This window comes from Medicago sativa, chromosome 1 (genome assembly GCF_051527215.1).
Source record: "Medicago sativa cultivar Bolivia chromosome 1, Bolivia_mono, whole genome shotgun sequence".
NCBI classification, from domain to species: domain Eukaryota; kingdom Viridiplantae; phylum Streptophyta; class Magnoliopsida; order Fabales; family Fabaceae; genus Medicago; species Medicago sativa.
In genome coordinates this window covers 86,809,124-86,821,253 of record NC_140749.1, presented here as the reverse complement: position 1 = coordinate 86,821,253, position 12,130 = coordinate 86,809,124, and the positions used below count along the sequence as shown (strand labels likewise).

Sequence of the window (12,130 nt, the reverse complement as noted above, 5' to 3'; positions counted from 1 at the left end):
TCATGATTTAATTTGTTGTTTGTAAGAATGATATGTTAGGTTCGTTCCTACACAAGAATTTCTCTTCTTTCATAGAAATGCGTGGATGCGATTGGAGTTCATCACAACCTTTTAATGAGTGAATCGAATTATCGCATATATTCACTGCTTAAAATTTTATTTGTATTTTCTCACTGGGTTTTCCAGCCGTACTTTTTTTTTTGTTCACGGGGTTTATGGTAGTTATTTAATTTAGGGTCTTGTTATCTTGTGCCCTTAGGGCACAAGATAAAGAAACCATAATTAGAAATTTTTCATAGAAAAGTACAAAATTTTGACTTTAAAAAGTTAAATCAAGTTGAATGCACAATTTTTAAGACAATTATTTCTATTTTAAATTCCTTAGCATATGTCCTTGGGGTACATGTCAGCATTAACTTTAATTTAATGGAAAATGTTTGTACACTATTTGTCAAATTTTCTATTGTTCGATCGATGAAGCAAACATAGAATAAATTATCTTTTATGAGCTCCTATTAAGAAATAGCTCTATGAAATAAATTAGCCATATCTCATGAAACTAAGTTTAAATTGTTTTTTTTTTTTCTGTTCTCTTTTTTATTATAATTATAAGGTGTTGTCGGTGGTACATTGGGATGTCGATGTATCACATAAATCACAATAACACTTATAACTTTTGCTTAAAAAATTATGAAATGAAGTCCATATTATTGTTTTTTGGTAGAAATATATTAAAATGTCAAACCACAAAAAATATAGTATTTAATAAGAATTGTGAAAGTATAATTGGCGTTGATTTTGAATAATTATTAAGTGTCAAAGAGATATAAAGGTTTGGTGGATAGGGTGAGAGTTAATGAGCATAGTGATAAGAAACTCGATGGATCTATCTCACTTTCAACGTGATACGAAGATTTGTTTGCGAGTTTGGAGGGGAAGGAAGATGAGGACTTTGAAAAAAGGAAAGAGCAAGTGAAAGAAATAGATGATTTTGAGAAGGGATGACTTTGGGGAGTGTGGTTTAATCGGCTCAATCTCAATTCTTTTTGGCTTAATTAAACTACAAAACAACCATCATCATACTTACTATTAAACTGACCAATTTCTGGTTGAACCATTTGAACTAAGATAATTGCTTTATAGTCCACTCCTTTCATTATTGTTCAAAGCCCTTAATTGATCAGAATGTATCTCCCGATAGCACAAACCTATCAAAAAGTATCTCCCTATTATCTCTTTTTTCCATCAAAAGTTATCTTATAATCGACATTTATTCATGTTTGAGCGACCCAAAGGCCTATAGAGTACCTTTCTTGAACTAATTGGTTCAGTCTAATTTGAGAAGAATTTCATCTTTCATCCATGAGGTTATCTACTGTATGGCCTAGGGGTCCTTAGTCTAATTTGAGAAGAACTTCATCTTTCATCCATGAGGTTATCTACTGTATGGCCTAGGGGTCCTCAACAATTCAAGTTAAACTGAACCAAACTACGATCCAAACCAACCTGCAATGTTTGGGTTGGGAAATTTTTTTATTGAGAATTTAAACCGTTCGACCTTGTGTGAACATCATATCATAAGATTTTTATTTGTATGTATGTTTGCCCACCCGGTGTTCATATGATATTTTTTTCTTCATTAATATGTACAATACCTAGATAGTATTAAATGTCAAGCCAAATCACGTTTGATTTACTAAAAGAATGAAAGACAGAACATGACAACTTCAGTTGTACATCGTTTGATTTGTAAAACTGTTTCAAAGACAAGACAAAATGGAGGCAAGAGACCGAAATTCTTGTCCTTCACTAAACCTCAGCACTACTTTTTGTTCCACATACAAGTTGGCCTAAAATTGTAAAATAGGATCTTGTCCATAAAAAATCGTATAAGACCAAAAATTATTCAATACCATAAAAGTTTGTCCTGTGTTGTTTTGTTTTGTGTTGTTCCGTACTTACTGTTTAACAAATCAAACACACCCTAAGTTTCAATGAACCTTTAGTGTGGTTGACGTATTATATTTAATATTTGATTTTAAATGTAATTTGCCTTTCATATTAGCTCAAGTGTAGCAATGAGCATCAATACAACTTAGTTATAGGTAGGCGCACCCTTAGTGTCTTATTTTATTAATAAAGGTCGAGCTAACAAATGCCTTATGAATATTGTTTAGAAAATACATAAAAAAATAATTTGTATTGAAAATACGTGTCAAACAATTGTCATAGTTATAATCACCCTACTTTATGTGCAAAAGTTATTTTTTTCTTTGTTTTTTAAACAATATGCTAAATATACTTGTTAGCATTTTTCTATTAATAATATGACTGACTTTTAAAAAAAAAAAATTAATTTGATAAAAATTCTCAGATAAGTTTGTACGTTGTTTTTAATGTGCCTGATCACTCCGAATTAAATCAATCCATTGTTTATTAGTTTGGTTTGGACTTTATCCTAAAAACGTGTAAATCCAAACCAATTTGTATATAAGTCATGTTAATATGTGTCATAAGGTTTATTTTTATTTTTATGAAAAATGTCATAAGGATATTGTTTAAGGAAACTACAAAAGAAAATATTCTCTTGAAAATATAAATCGAACATACGTAAAACTAATAAATACACATCCACAGTACAAAAAAATTGATACTTTTGATATTTTAAACAGTGACTTAACGGTATTTGTTAGCATTTTTTTTTATATTTTTGATCGGTTTGACCCATAAATTCTCTCAAAACAGAATTAAACGGGTATGTGAACACCCCTAAATATACCTATGCGAGTTTTTAATTTGAGGTTTTTTTCTTCATTCAAATAATAACAACTATTTGAAGAGTGAAGATGACGATTTTTTTTAAATAATTAAAACCACTATTAAAAAACATAGTAGATCTAAGTCCAAGAAAGCCAAGCCAAATGGTGAATTATACCTTATCCTCAAATCTCAATAGTGCATTTGTACGCGTGCTTGTGTCTTTCTGCAGTGGCAGGTACTGCACCCTCCACTCAAACCAAACACATCCTGTTCTGTGTGTGTGTGTTTGTGGTTTTTTGTTTGTTTTTAACTCTTTCTTTATTTATTTATTTAAAATTAGAATTGAGAGATTACTACTACACCTCCTTCCTCGTTCTCTCTTTTCCGGCTGTTTCCCTTTTACTAGCTTTATCTGACGCTTCCCATGTGGTGCTCAACACTCTCGTCAGTTGACCCACCACTCTCGTCTTCTTCTCGATCTAGCTTCGATTTCTGGGAAAGTTCCATCCATGTGTTGTGCCAAATGCCAATACACAACACACATATACATCACTACACACAATTATACTACCAACATTCTTGCATACGCAACGCACAATATATCTATCATAATCTTAGTACATTATACTACTATATGTATTTTTCCAACAATAATGTTGCATGCAGTAACATGCTTTTGTTTACTACTTTAATGGTATTGATATTTGATAGATAGATTCTATAGTGTATAGTATGATTGAGAAAAATCTTGCATTACACATAAATTAACTGTAGTTGATATATCATCAGATAAAAAAATATCACCATTAAATTAAATGTATAATGTGATTATTGTTCCAGTTGTTAAAAATACATTTGTATAAAGCGCAAAATTATATTGCTTGTGCATGATAGACGTACTATATATTTATGCTTTAAATTTTGTCGGTATATACTTGCATAAGCTACTAATTTGCAACTGACATAGGAATATTTTCTTGTTGTCTAATTCATACTTTTTGTAACTGGAGCTGGATATAGTTGAGAGGCAAGAATCCATATCTTATGCGTCTAATATATGTCCGACAAAAATTTGTCTCTGTTAACTATATTGGACATTTTATGGCTAGCATACTTAAGAAAGGTTTTGCATTTTGTCAAACAATAAGTTTTATATATATTTATATAAAAAAATTACATTGACGTCTAATAACATATATGTATAAAGATATTTAAAGATATATGGAGTTAAATGTTCATAGTTGAAATCTTGACAAAAAGAAATATACTAATATTAGTCATTAAAAAAGATGATATGTGATATAAAAATGGGCATCATTGTGGATGCACACAATACTCATCAACATTTATTGAGAGGGCGTCCTAACAATTTAGAAGTTCTATTCTAATTTTATATTTATTTAAATAGACTATCCTGATAGACTCGATAGTTTTTTTTATGACCCGTAGTCTGATATTTTTAATTTTTTATGATTCAAATATAACTATTTTAGTTAACTAAGCTTTTAAAAAGAATTTAGCCTCCTATACTAAATCTAGATTTACCTCGACCTATCGTAGATTAGGGTTTTTGTTGATCAATTTGATCTATTCTCACCCCTACTAAATCGAGTATGACATCGATCTACTTTATGCGGATGCCTTAACAACGATGGGTTGTAGAAATGACTCTAAGATTATAATTTATGAGCAATGTCCAGCTACTTTTTGTTGATTGTGCTGGGATATTATATTTTCGTAGTGTTGCCTTGTAGTTGTTTCTTTTGGACTTATGCCCTCTTTGTTTAAAATTAATATATATATATATATATATATATATATATATATATATATATATATATATATATATATATATATATATGTTGTCGACTCTTTCTATCGATTTTATCTATTTTCATCCCTATTCAGGAAAACAAGCTTTTAAAAGCAAGTCCACCTAACTCGACTAGTTGTAGTCTATATACTCCCTTCGGTCCTTTATATAAGAAACAAAAGACATAAAACATCAAGACCAAGGAAGTACATTGAAAATAGTCATCTTTATTTAATACCTCTACATTTAAAAAAATTCCACGAATACCCCTAAATTAATTACTCTTTATTCCATCAACTTATTTACTTTTAATATTATCTCTCATAATAAATAAGGGCAAAAATAAAATTTAACTTCAAACATATTTGAAACTTGGTCAATGTTTCTTATATAAAGGACCAAAAAAATTCTCACTTTTGTTTCTAGTAAAAAGAACCGGAGGGAGTATTTCATTTTCATGGCATTAAATGTGTAAATAAAAATTATTTTTGGTTGTGCAAAATATACTATGATAGCATGTCTTCAAATTGGTAATCGAAAAATCGATTGAAATATGTGGTGATAGTTTATGTAGATACCTAAATATAGAGGATAGGGTTAGTGTAAACAATTTTTTTACAAGAACTTCACAGTACATTGTAGGAAAATAAAAATATAATAATTAAATTAAAATAATTTTGTCACCTGGTATCTTTGAGTAGGTTGGTAAAAGTCGCATCAGTTTGGTCCTCCTGACTCATGTATAATATATATTAAGGAAATGCATATTATATTATAGTATACACCCTCCGGTCACTAATATAAGCAAAAATTCATTTTCTAGATACATTCAATTAATGATGTATGTGACATATAATAAAGACCACATACATAATTAATTGAATGTATCAAAAAAGTGGATTTTTGCTTATATTAGTGACCGGAGGGTGTAGTATACTACCTCCGTCCCAATTTAATTGACACAATTTTGTTTTTCACACATATTAAGAAAAATGTATAAATAAAGGGGAAAGTGGAATATATTGTATTGAGAATGATAAAAGTAGTAGTATTATTTAGTGTTATATTGTATTGGGAATGATGAAAGTTGTATTGAAAATTGAAATGTGTCAATTATTTTGGGACACTTTTTTAGAAAATGGGTTAGTTATTCCGGGACGGAGGGAGTATCATTTTTAAAATATGAACAAGTGTGTGTATAGTAGTTAAAGTTAACATTGAAGAAAAACATTGAAGAGAATGACATAAATGATTTCTACCAGAAAAAAGAAAGAACAGAACGCATCTGATAGATCCATTTTGAGTGGAGTGATTGATATATAAAGAAAGGTTGTTTTGTGTGAAAAATCCAAATATCTAACACTGTTATTTGCACTGTCAGATAAAATCTAATAGTAGTAGGTATTTTATTTTCTTCTTTTGCTTTTAAATAAAGAAATGATGATCGTAATAGTCTAATCTTAGCATAATTAACGATTTTTAACTGTTTAGTACTATGTCTATGATCTTATCTTATCCTATGCACGTTAGATTGATTCATTTCATTTCCCTCCACTTACATTCATACGCATACCCCGCGCATTTTAGCAGCGCCCCTCAACCACCTTTATTCATAACCCTAACACGTGTCCCCCATTCTTCAATCCACGTCATCACCTTCGTTGTCTTCTATCTTTTCTCTTTCTCATTTCGCCACCACCTTTACTCTTTCATCTTACACTCTCTTTTCTTTTCTCTCCTCTCTTCAATCTCTCTCTGAATTTCAAATCAAATTAGGGTTTTCAAATTTTCTTCTTCTTTCACTATGGGGTCAATCCCCGATCCTGGTGAGTTAACCGAGTTAACTCAACCAAGCTTTGATGATTTTCAACGTCAAACCTCCCTAATGACTTCTTGCACCCTCCTTTGGAAAGAACTCTCTGATCACTTCTCATCTTTAGAACAAGATCTTCTCAACAAATCTGAAGCCTTAAACCGCAAAATTCGCTCCTTAGATAATCAAACTAATGAATCCCTTAACCTCCTCCGTCACCGTGAATCCACGCTCGACGACGCGCTTCAGATCGCGCTTCGAGATATCGATAACCGTACCGAAGCTGCTCTCGCTGCACTCTCTCGTGTCCGAGAGGATGTTGAGGATGGTGATGGTGAGGTTGATAATGGTGAAGGTTTGATGCTGAAATTGAAGTCGTTTTGTTTGAAGATGGATGCGTTAGGGTTTTGGGGGTTTGTGATAGGGAAGAAGAAGGAATTAGAAGGTTTAAGAGCTGAGATGCCGGAGGCTTTAGGGGAATGTATAGATCCGGCGAAGTTTGTGCTTGAAGCTATATCGGAGGTTTTTCCGGTGGATAAGAGAGGTGATAAAAGTGGAAATGATCTTGGTTGGGCTTGTGTGCTTGTGTTAGAGTCTCTTGTTCCGGTGATGGTGGACCCGGTGTTGAAGTCGAGGATGTTGGTGACTCCTACTGTGAAGAAACTTGCAAAGGATGTTGCTGAGAAATGGAAGGTGAGTTTGGAGGAACGTGGTGGTGTTGAGAATGTGAAGACTCCTGATGTTCATACATTCTTGCAGCATCTTGTTACTTTTGGGATTGTTGATGGTGATGATTTGGGATTGTATCGGAAGCTTGTTATTGCTTCTGCTTGGAGGAAACACATGCCTAAGCTTGCACTTTCACTCGGTCTCGAGAATCAAATGCCCGGTAAATTCATGACATTTTTACTCATTATTCATTATTGTGATGATTTTTGTTAACAAACTTCATGTTACTATATTAGTCTTTGTTTATTTGTTGGGTTTGTGTAATGAATGCAAATGTGAATGTGTGTTTGTATTTTCAGATATGATTGAAGAGTTGATCAGCAAGGGACAACAGCTTGATGCTGTTCATTTCACATTTGAAGTGGGTCTTGTGGAAAAGTTCCCACCTGTTCCCCTTCTCAAATCATACTTGAAGGATGCTAAGAAAGTTGCTGCGTCTATATTGGAAGATCCTAATAATGCAGGACGAGCTGGGGTATTCTTCTTATCATTTTAATTTAGTAAACTATAAAAACTATAATTGATCATATAAATAAAAACTATAATTGATCAAATATGTTAAATGTTGTGGATGCTAAATTAAGCTGTCTTTTATGCTGGTCAATGAATGAGTTACATAGCTTTAATTTCACTGCCAATTTCATATTTCGGCATGCATGGTATTGGTACCTTGATATAGGATCATGTGTTCTGTTGTCTAGTGAGTGCGTATATGATAGAGTCCAGAAATTTTATATCTATGGTTTACTTGTATAGAGTATGCAGCTTAGGAAGGTTGCACTTGAGACTTGTTAGAGATATGTTAGAGATAGGGGAATAGATTGTTAAAATTATCCTTTAGGCTACATTTACAAATTGTTTATAGTGTGTAAATACTGATTTAAGTTTCTGGTTTATCTCATTTATTTATGTTGTTTGTTTTTATTAGTTGGAAGAAAAAAGTCGGCAATGGTAACAGTGCTCTGTTATATTTTCTTGACTTATTACAAATGGGGTTTACTATTTTAACTGATTTTTTTATGCTGAATGTAATTTCACAGTATCTAGCTGCAAGAAAGGAGCAGTCTGCACTCAAGGCCGTGATTAAATGCATCGAAGAATACAACCTTGAGGCTGAATTCCCTGCCGAGAGTCTGAAGAAGCGACTTGAACAGCTGGAGAAGGTTAAGCCTGAGAAAAGGAAACAGATCGTTGTCCCTGCCAATAAAAGAACACGAGCAAGCAACAGCAATGGAGGTCCAATGCCACCTGCTAAAGCTGGACGTTTGACTAATGCATATGTATCATCTTTCCCTGCCGCACCTACATTTGTTAGATCTCCATCACACGGGCAATACCCAGCTGCTCTTCCACCGTATCCTTCCCCACCCCACATGTATGGAAGCAGAAGTCCATCCTATGCTTATTCACCAGAGCCAGCACCAGCTATTGCAGCGCCATACCCAGTACCACCCATGAGTTATCCTGCATATGGTGGCTATGGAAATGTTTTGGCACCTACTTATCAGCAAGCTTACTACCGATAGAAATGACTACACTTGGAAGATGGTAACTACTGATATGATGACCTTGATCCCATTTACTTTCGCAATGTTGTTTGTAATCACTAACCGTTTAACGGTAGCAGTTCTGTGTGTTAATTATAACTACTGTCTTACTTCCTTCTCTGCATGGGGGGGTGAGAAGATGTATTTCTAATGTTGATCCCATAGTACTAGCTGATTGTGGAAAGTAACTAGGACGGCCGTGAAACATCAGAAACTCTACTACCACTGTTCGGTTTAGTTGTAGAAAGACTTACTTTTTTACTCTGTTTACATTATATGTTTATCCTGGGATCGTACTGAAGGGGAAAAGAAAAGAAAAAGGTAATCTGTTTACTATGTTATAAAACTCTATGAAGGAAATAATCTTATCTAATATCTATGATGAATGTATTTTACTTTGGCGATTGGTCCTAAAATCATAATCTAAGAGTTAGTCATCTTTCATTGCATGCTCTTTTTATGGCATTCTTTTATTTAAGTGAAAGATGACCAAGTGGGGTAGAATATTGCCAGCTAAGTCCTGTTTGTGGCTTTTAAAAAAAATGATGGCATGTGATAGAAAATGTGAATGTGCCCTTAAAGTATTTACGTACGCCACTTAGCATACTGAGCCCACTAATCTTAGGGAGGTTTGGAAGGGAAGCCACGAAGGGGGCAGGAATATCTTCTCACATGTAAATCTAGTTTCATAATAAATGAAATAACCCTTCCTCGACAACTCTAAGATTTTACCCTGTTAACATCACAATAAAGTTTGACACACAACTGGGTTTAGCACATTTACATTATTGTAGATAGGTAGATATCAAAACTCAAAAAGCCTGTGTTCACGTGGAGGGGAAATTCCTAGCTTGAGGCCGTGGCATATTTCATTTGACGTAACTTCTAAGATTGTTGGTATAGGGGTAATTCTTATCAGCGTGCATTTGGCAATGATGTTTTATATCGTAATTTACAATCCAAGAAAATGACAGACAGAAGCAGAAGCTTCACAGTTCAGATTTATTTTCCCCCAAATACATCATTGGTAATGGCGTTAGTTAATGTGAAGGTGGCGAATCTCTGTATAGATTGAAGACTCGATTACAAAAGGGAGGTCACATTCAATACCAAAATGATTAGATTAGTCAAGTAGATCATTCTCTGAGATAGTCCTACCACACACATTTGTTCACTTAGATCAACAGAGCCACTTACAAAGAACCCTCCAAGATTGCAGCCAAACCAGAATCCAATGCCTTTGATGGTGTGGTATCATGGTTGGACCACCCCACATTCTCAACCAAACAATAATATAAAAAAAGCATACTGGAATATACAAGATACTACTATGATCCTACATTTGATCTTATGCAAGCTCAAGGGTCATAGATCGACTGAGAATCTGAGATACACTCGGTCAAGATTTGTCTTCCCTAATAAATGTTGACTAAAGTTCAACCAACCTGAACCATGTCCCCATTATTGATGAAACCAATAACTTCAAGATCATGATTCATGAATCCATGACAAGGTAAAACACACGGGCCGAATTTCATTATAAGACTGCATCTTGATTATTGACTATTCATAAAGTGTAGCTAGACGATAGTTGGACTTGGTTTGGATAACCACAGCAAGTGTTCGAATGAAGAGCAGTGGAAAATTTGTTTGTAATGGTGGGGTTTTGTTTGAATCTCGCTCTTAAAACTTATTTGAGTTTTACTTTTCCCATCCTGTGGGTTTCCTCGCGCGCCCTATTTTTTTTCATTTTTATCCCTGGTTCGAAATTCGTTTTCCGGAATGAATTGTTAACGTTTTTCAGATTTATCCGGATTACACATTCCAGAATGGTCTTTTTCCAGAACTTTTTCAATTTTAAGCTTTAAAATTCGTAAAATAAATGCAAATAAACATATAAAACAGAAATAAAAAGACAGAAATATAAAAACAACTCATTTTATTGATATTTGAATAATACATTACAATAATGTTGAAGCTTTTTAAGCTTTTTACATAAGAACCTAAAACTATTTCTAATCTTATTACATAAGAACCTAAAATTATTTCTAAGGGAGGGGGTTAAGCTATACCAAGGGCTCCTGCTGATAGGACATAGCAGTAGCTTCACTGTTGGAGGGGAGACAGGGGAGGAGGAAAGAGGAGGGCGGGAAGAAGAAACCAATGCCCCTGAGCCCCATTGACCGTTCATACAAACCCTGAAAGTTTTTAACGAAGCCCTTATCTATGAAAGGCCACCGATGGAAAACCATGGTTGTAGAAGGAAGAGGATGAGAGGGTTGTAGAAGGAAGAGGGGGAGAGGGTGGGAGAGAATGGTGTGGTTTGGAAGGCTATTTATAGGGAGGGTGGGTCAAAAGCGGTTGGGAGGCCTTAAATGCAGTCAAAAAACGTGGTAAAACACGTTTTGTTGACTTGACCCAAGACCAAAACAATTGACAAACGTGTTATGTGTGGTGCAGACCACCGGCTAAATGATTCTGATGCAGTCCGGATTTTATAATCCGGATTACACATGCATTCCAGATTATATAATCCAGAAAAATACGACTCTGGTTGAAACAAACGAAACTTGGTGCTTTTTGTAGGGTGAATGGTGTTTCAGATTTTATAATCCGGACAGCCTCAACATAGGATTCTTTTGTATGGACAACATCGCACCAAGAGTTTATGTGGTCCACAACATCCAAGGACCTCTATAAATACACCCTCTTCGGTTTTTAGCTTCAATACCAGCAAAACACACAAACACACCAAAGAAAACCTTGCAAATTTTTGTCATTAAGCTGAGGATCTTTCTCTCGCGGTCGCAAATAGATAGCTCTCTATTTGACCGCGTCCGTGTGATGAAGATCCTCCGCATGCTGGCAAAAATATATAGATATTGATCTATATTTGACTCCAAAAGAAGAGGTTCTTATGAACTGGATCATGTCAGCCTGCCGATCGTAACATGTCAGTTGGCAGGCCGGCAGGATCGAGTTCAAAAGCTCCTCTTCGAACACCTTCCCAAAAGATTCATCATTTATGTTATTATGGTTTTTTTAAACTTTTTATTTGTCTTATGTTGCTTCTATTTATGTTATGTACCTTTGTTCTATTTTTTTCCGAGGCATTCGCAACGAAAACGATTCAAATAAAAGGTCTGGTGCACTTCAGATTTTACAATCCGGACCACCTTCATGCATTCCGGATTATAAAATCCGGAAACTCTTAGTAATGGTCTTTTTCCAGAACTTTTCAATTTTAAGCTTTGAAATTCGTAAAATAAATGCAAATAAACATATAAACCAGAAATAAAAAGACAAAAAGATAAAAAACAACTCATTTTATTAATATATGAACAATACATTACAATAATGTTGAAACTTTTTAAGCTTATTACATAAGAACCTAAATCTAATTCTAATTACCTAAGAGCCTAACCACTGGTATGTGATAGGACATACCAGTAGCTTCCCTGTTGGAGG

The 12,130-nt window shown here is 34.0% G+C and overlaps 1 protein-coding gene across 1 annotated transcript; it reads left to right on the top strand.

The window, feature by feature from the left end:
* The first annotated feature begins 6,267 nt into the window (after nucleotides 1-6,267).
* LOC146958632 (FRIGIDA-like protein 4a) lies at nucleotides 6,268-9,035 on the top strand. Its single transcript, XM_085740164.1, has 3 exons — nucleotides 6,268-7,275; nucleotides 7,415-7,590; nucleotides 8,156-9,035. The coding sequence occupies exons 1-3, from the start codon at nucleotides 6,378-6,380 to the stop codon at nucleotides 8,639-8,641; spliced, it is 1,560 nt and encodes a 519-aa protein (XP_085596290.1). The 5' UTR covers nucleotides 6,268-6,377; the 3' UTR covers nucleotides 8,642-9,035.
* Nucleotides 9,036-12,130: the final 3,095 nt, after the last annotated feature.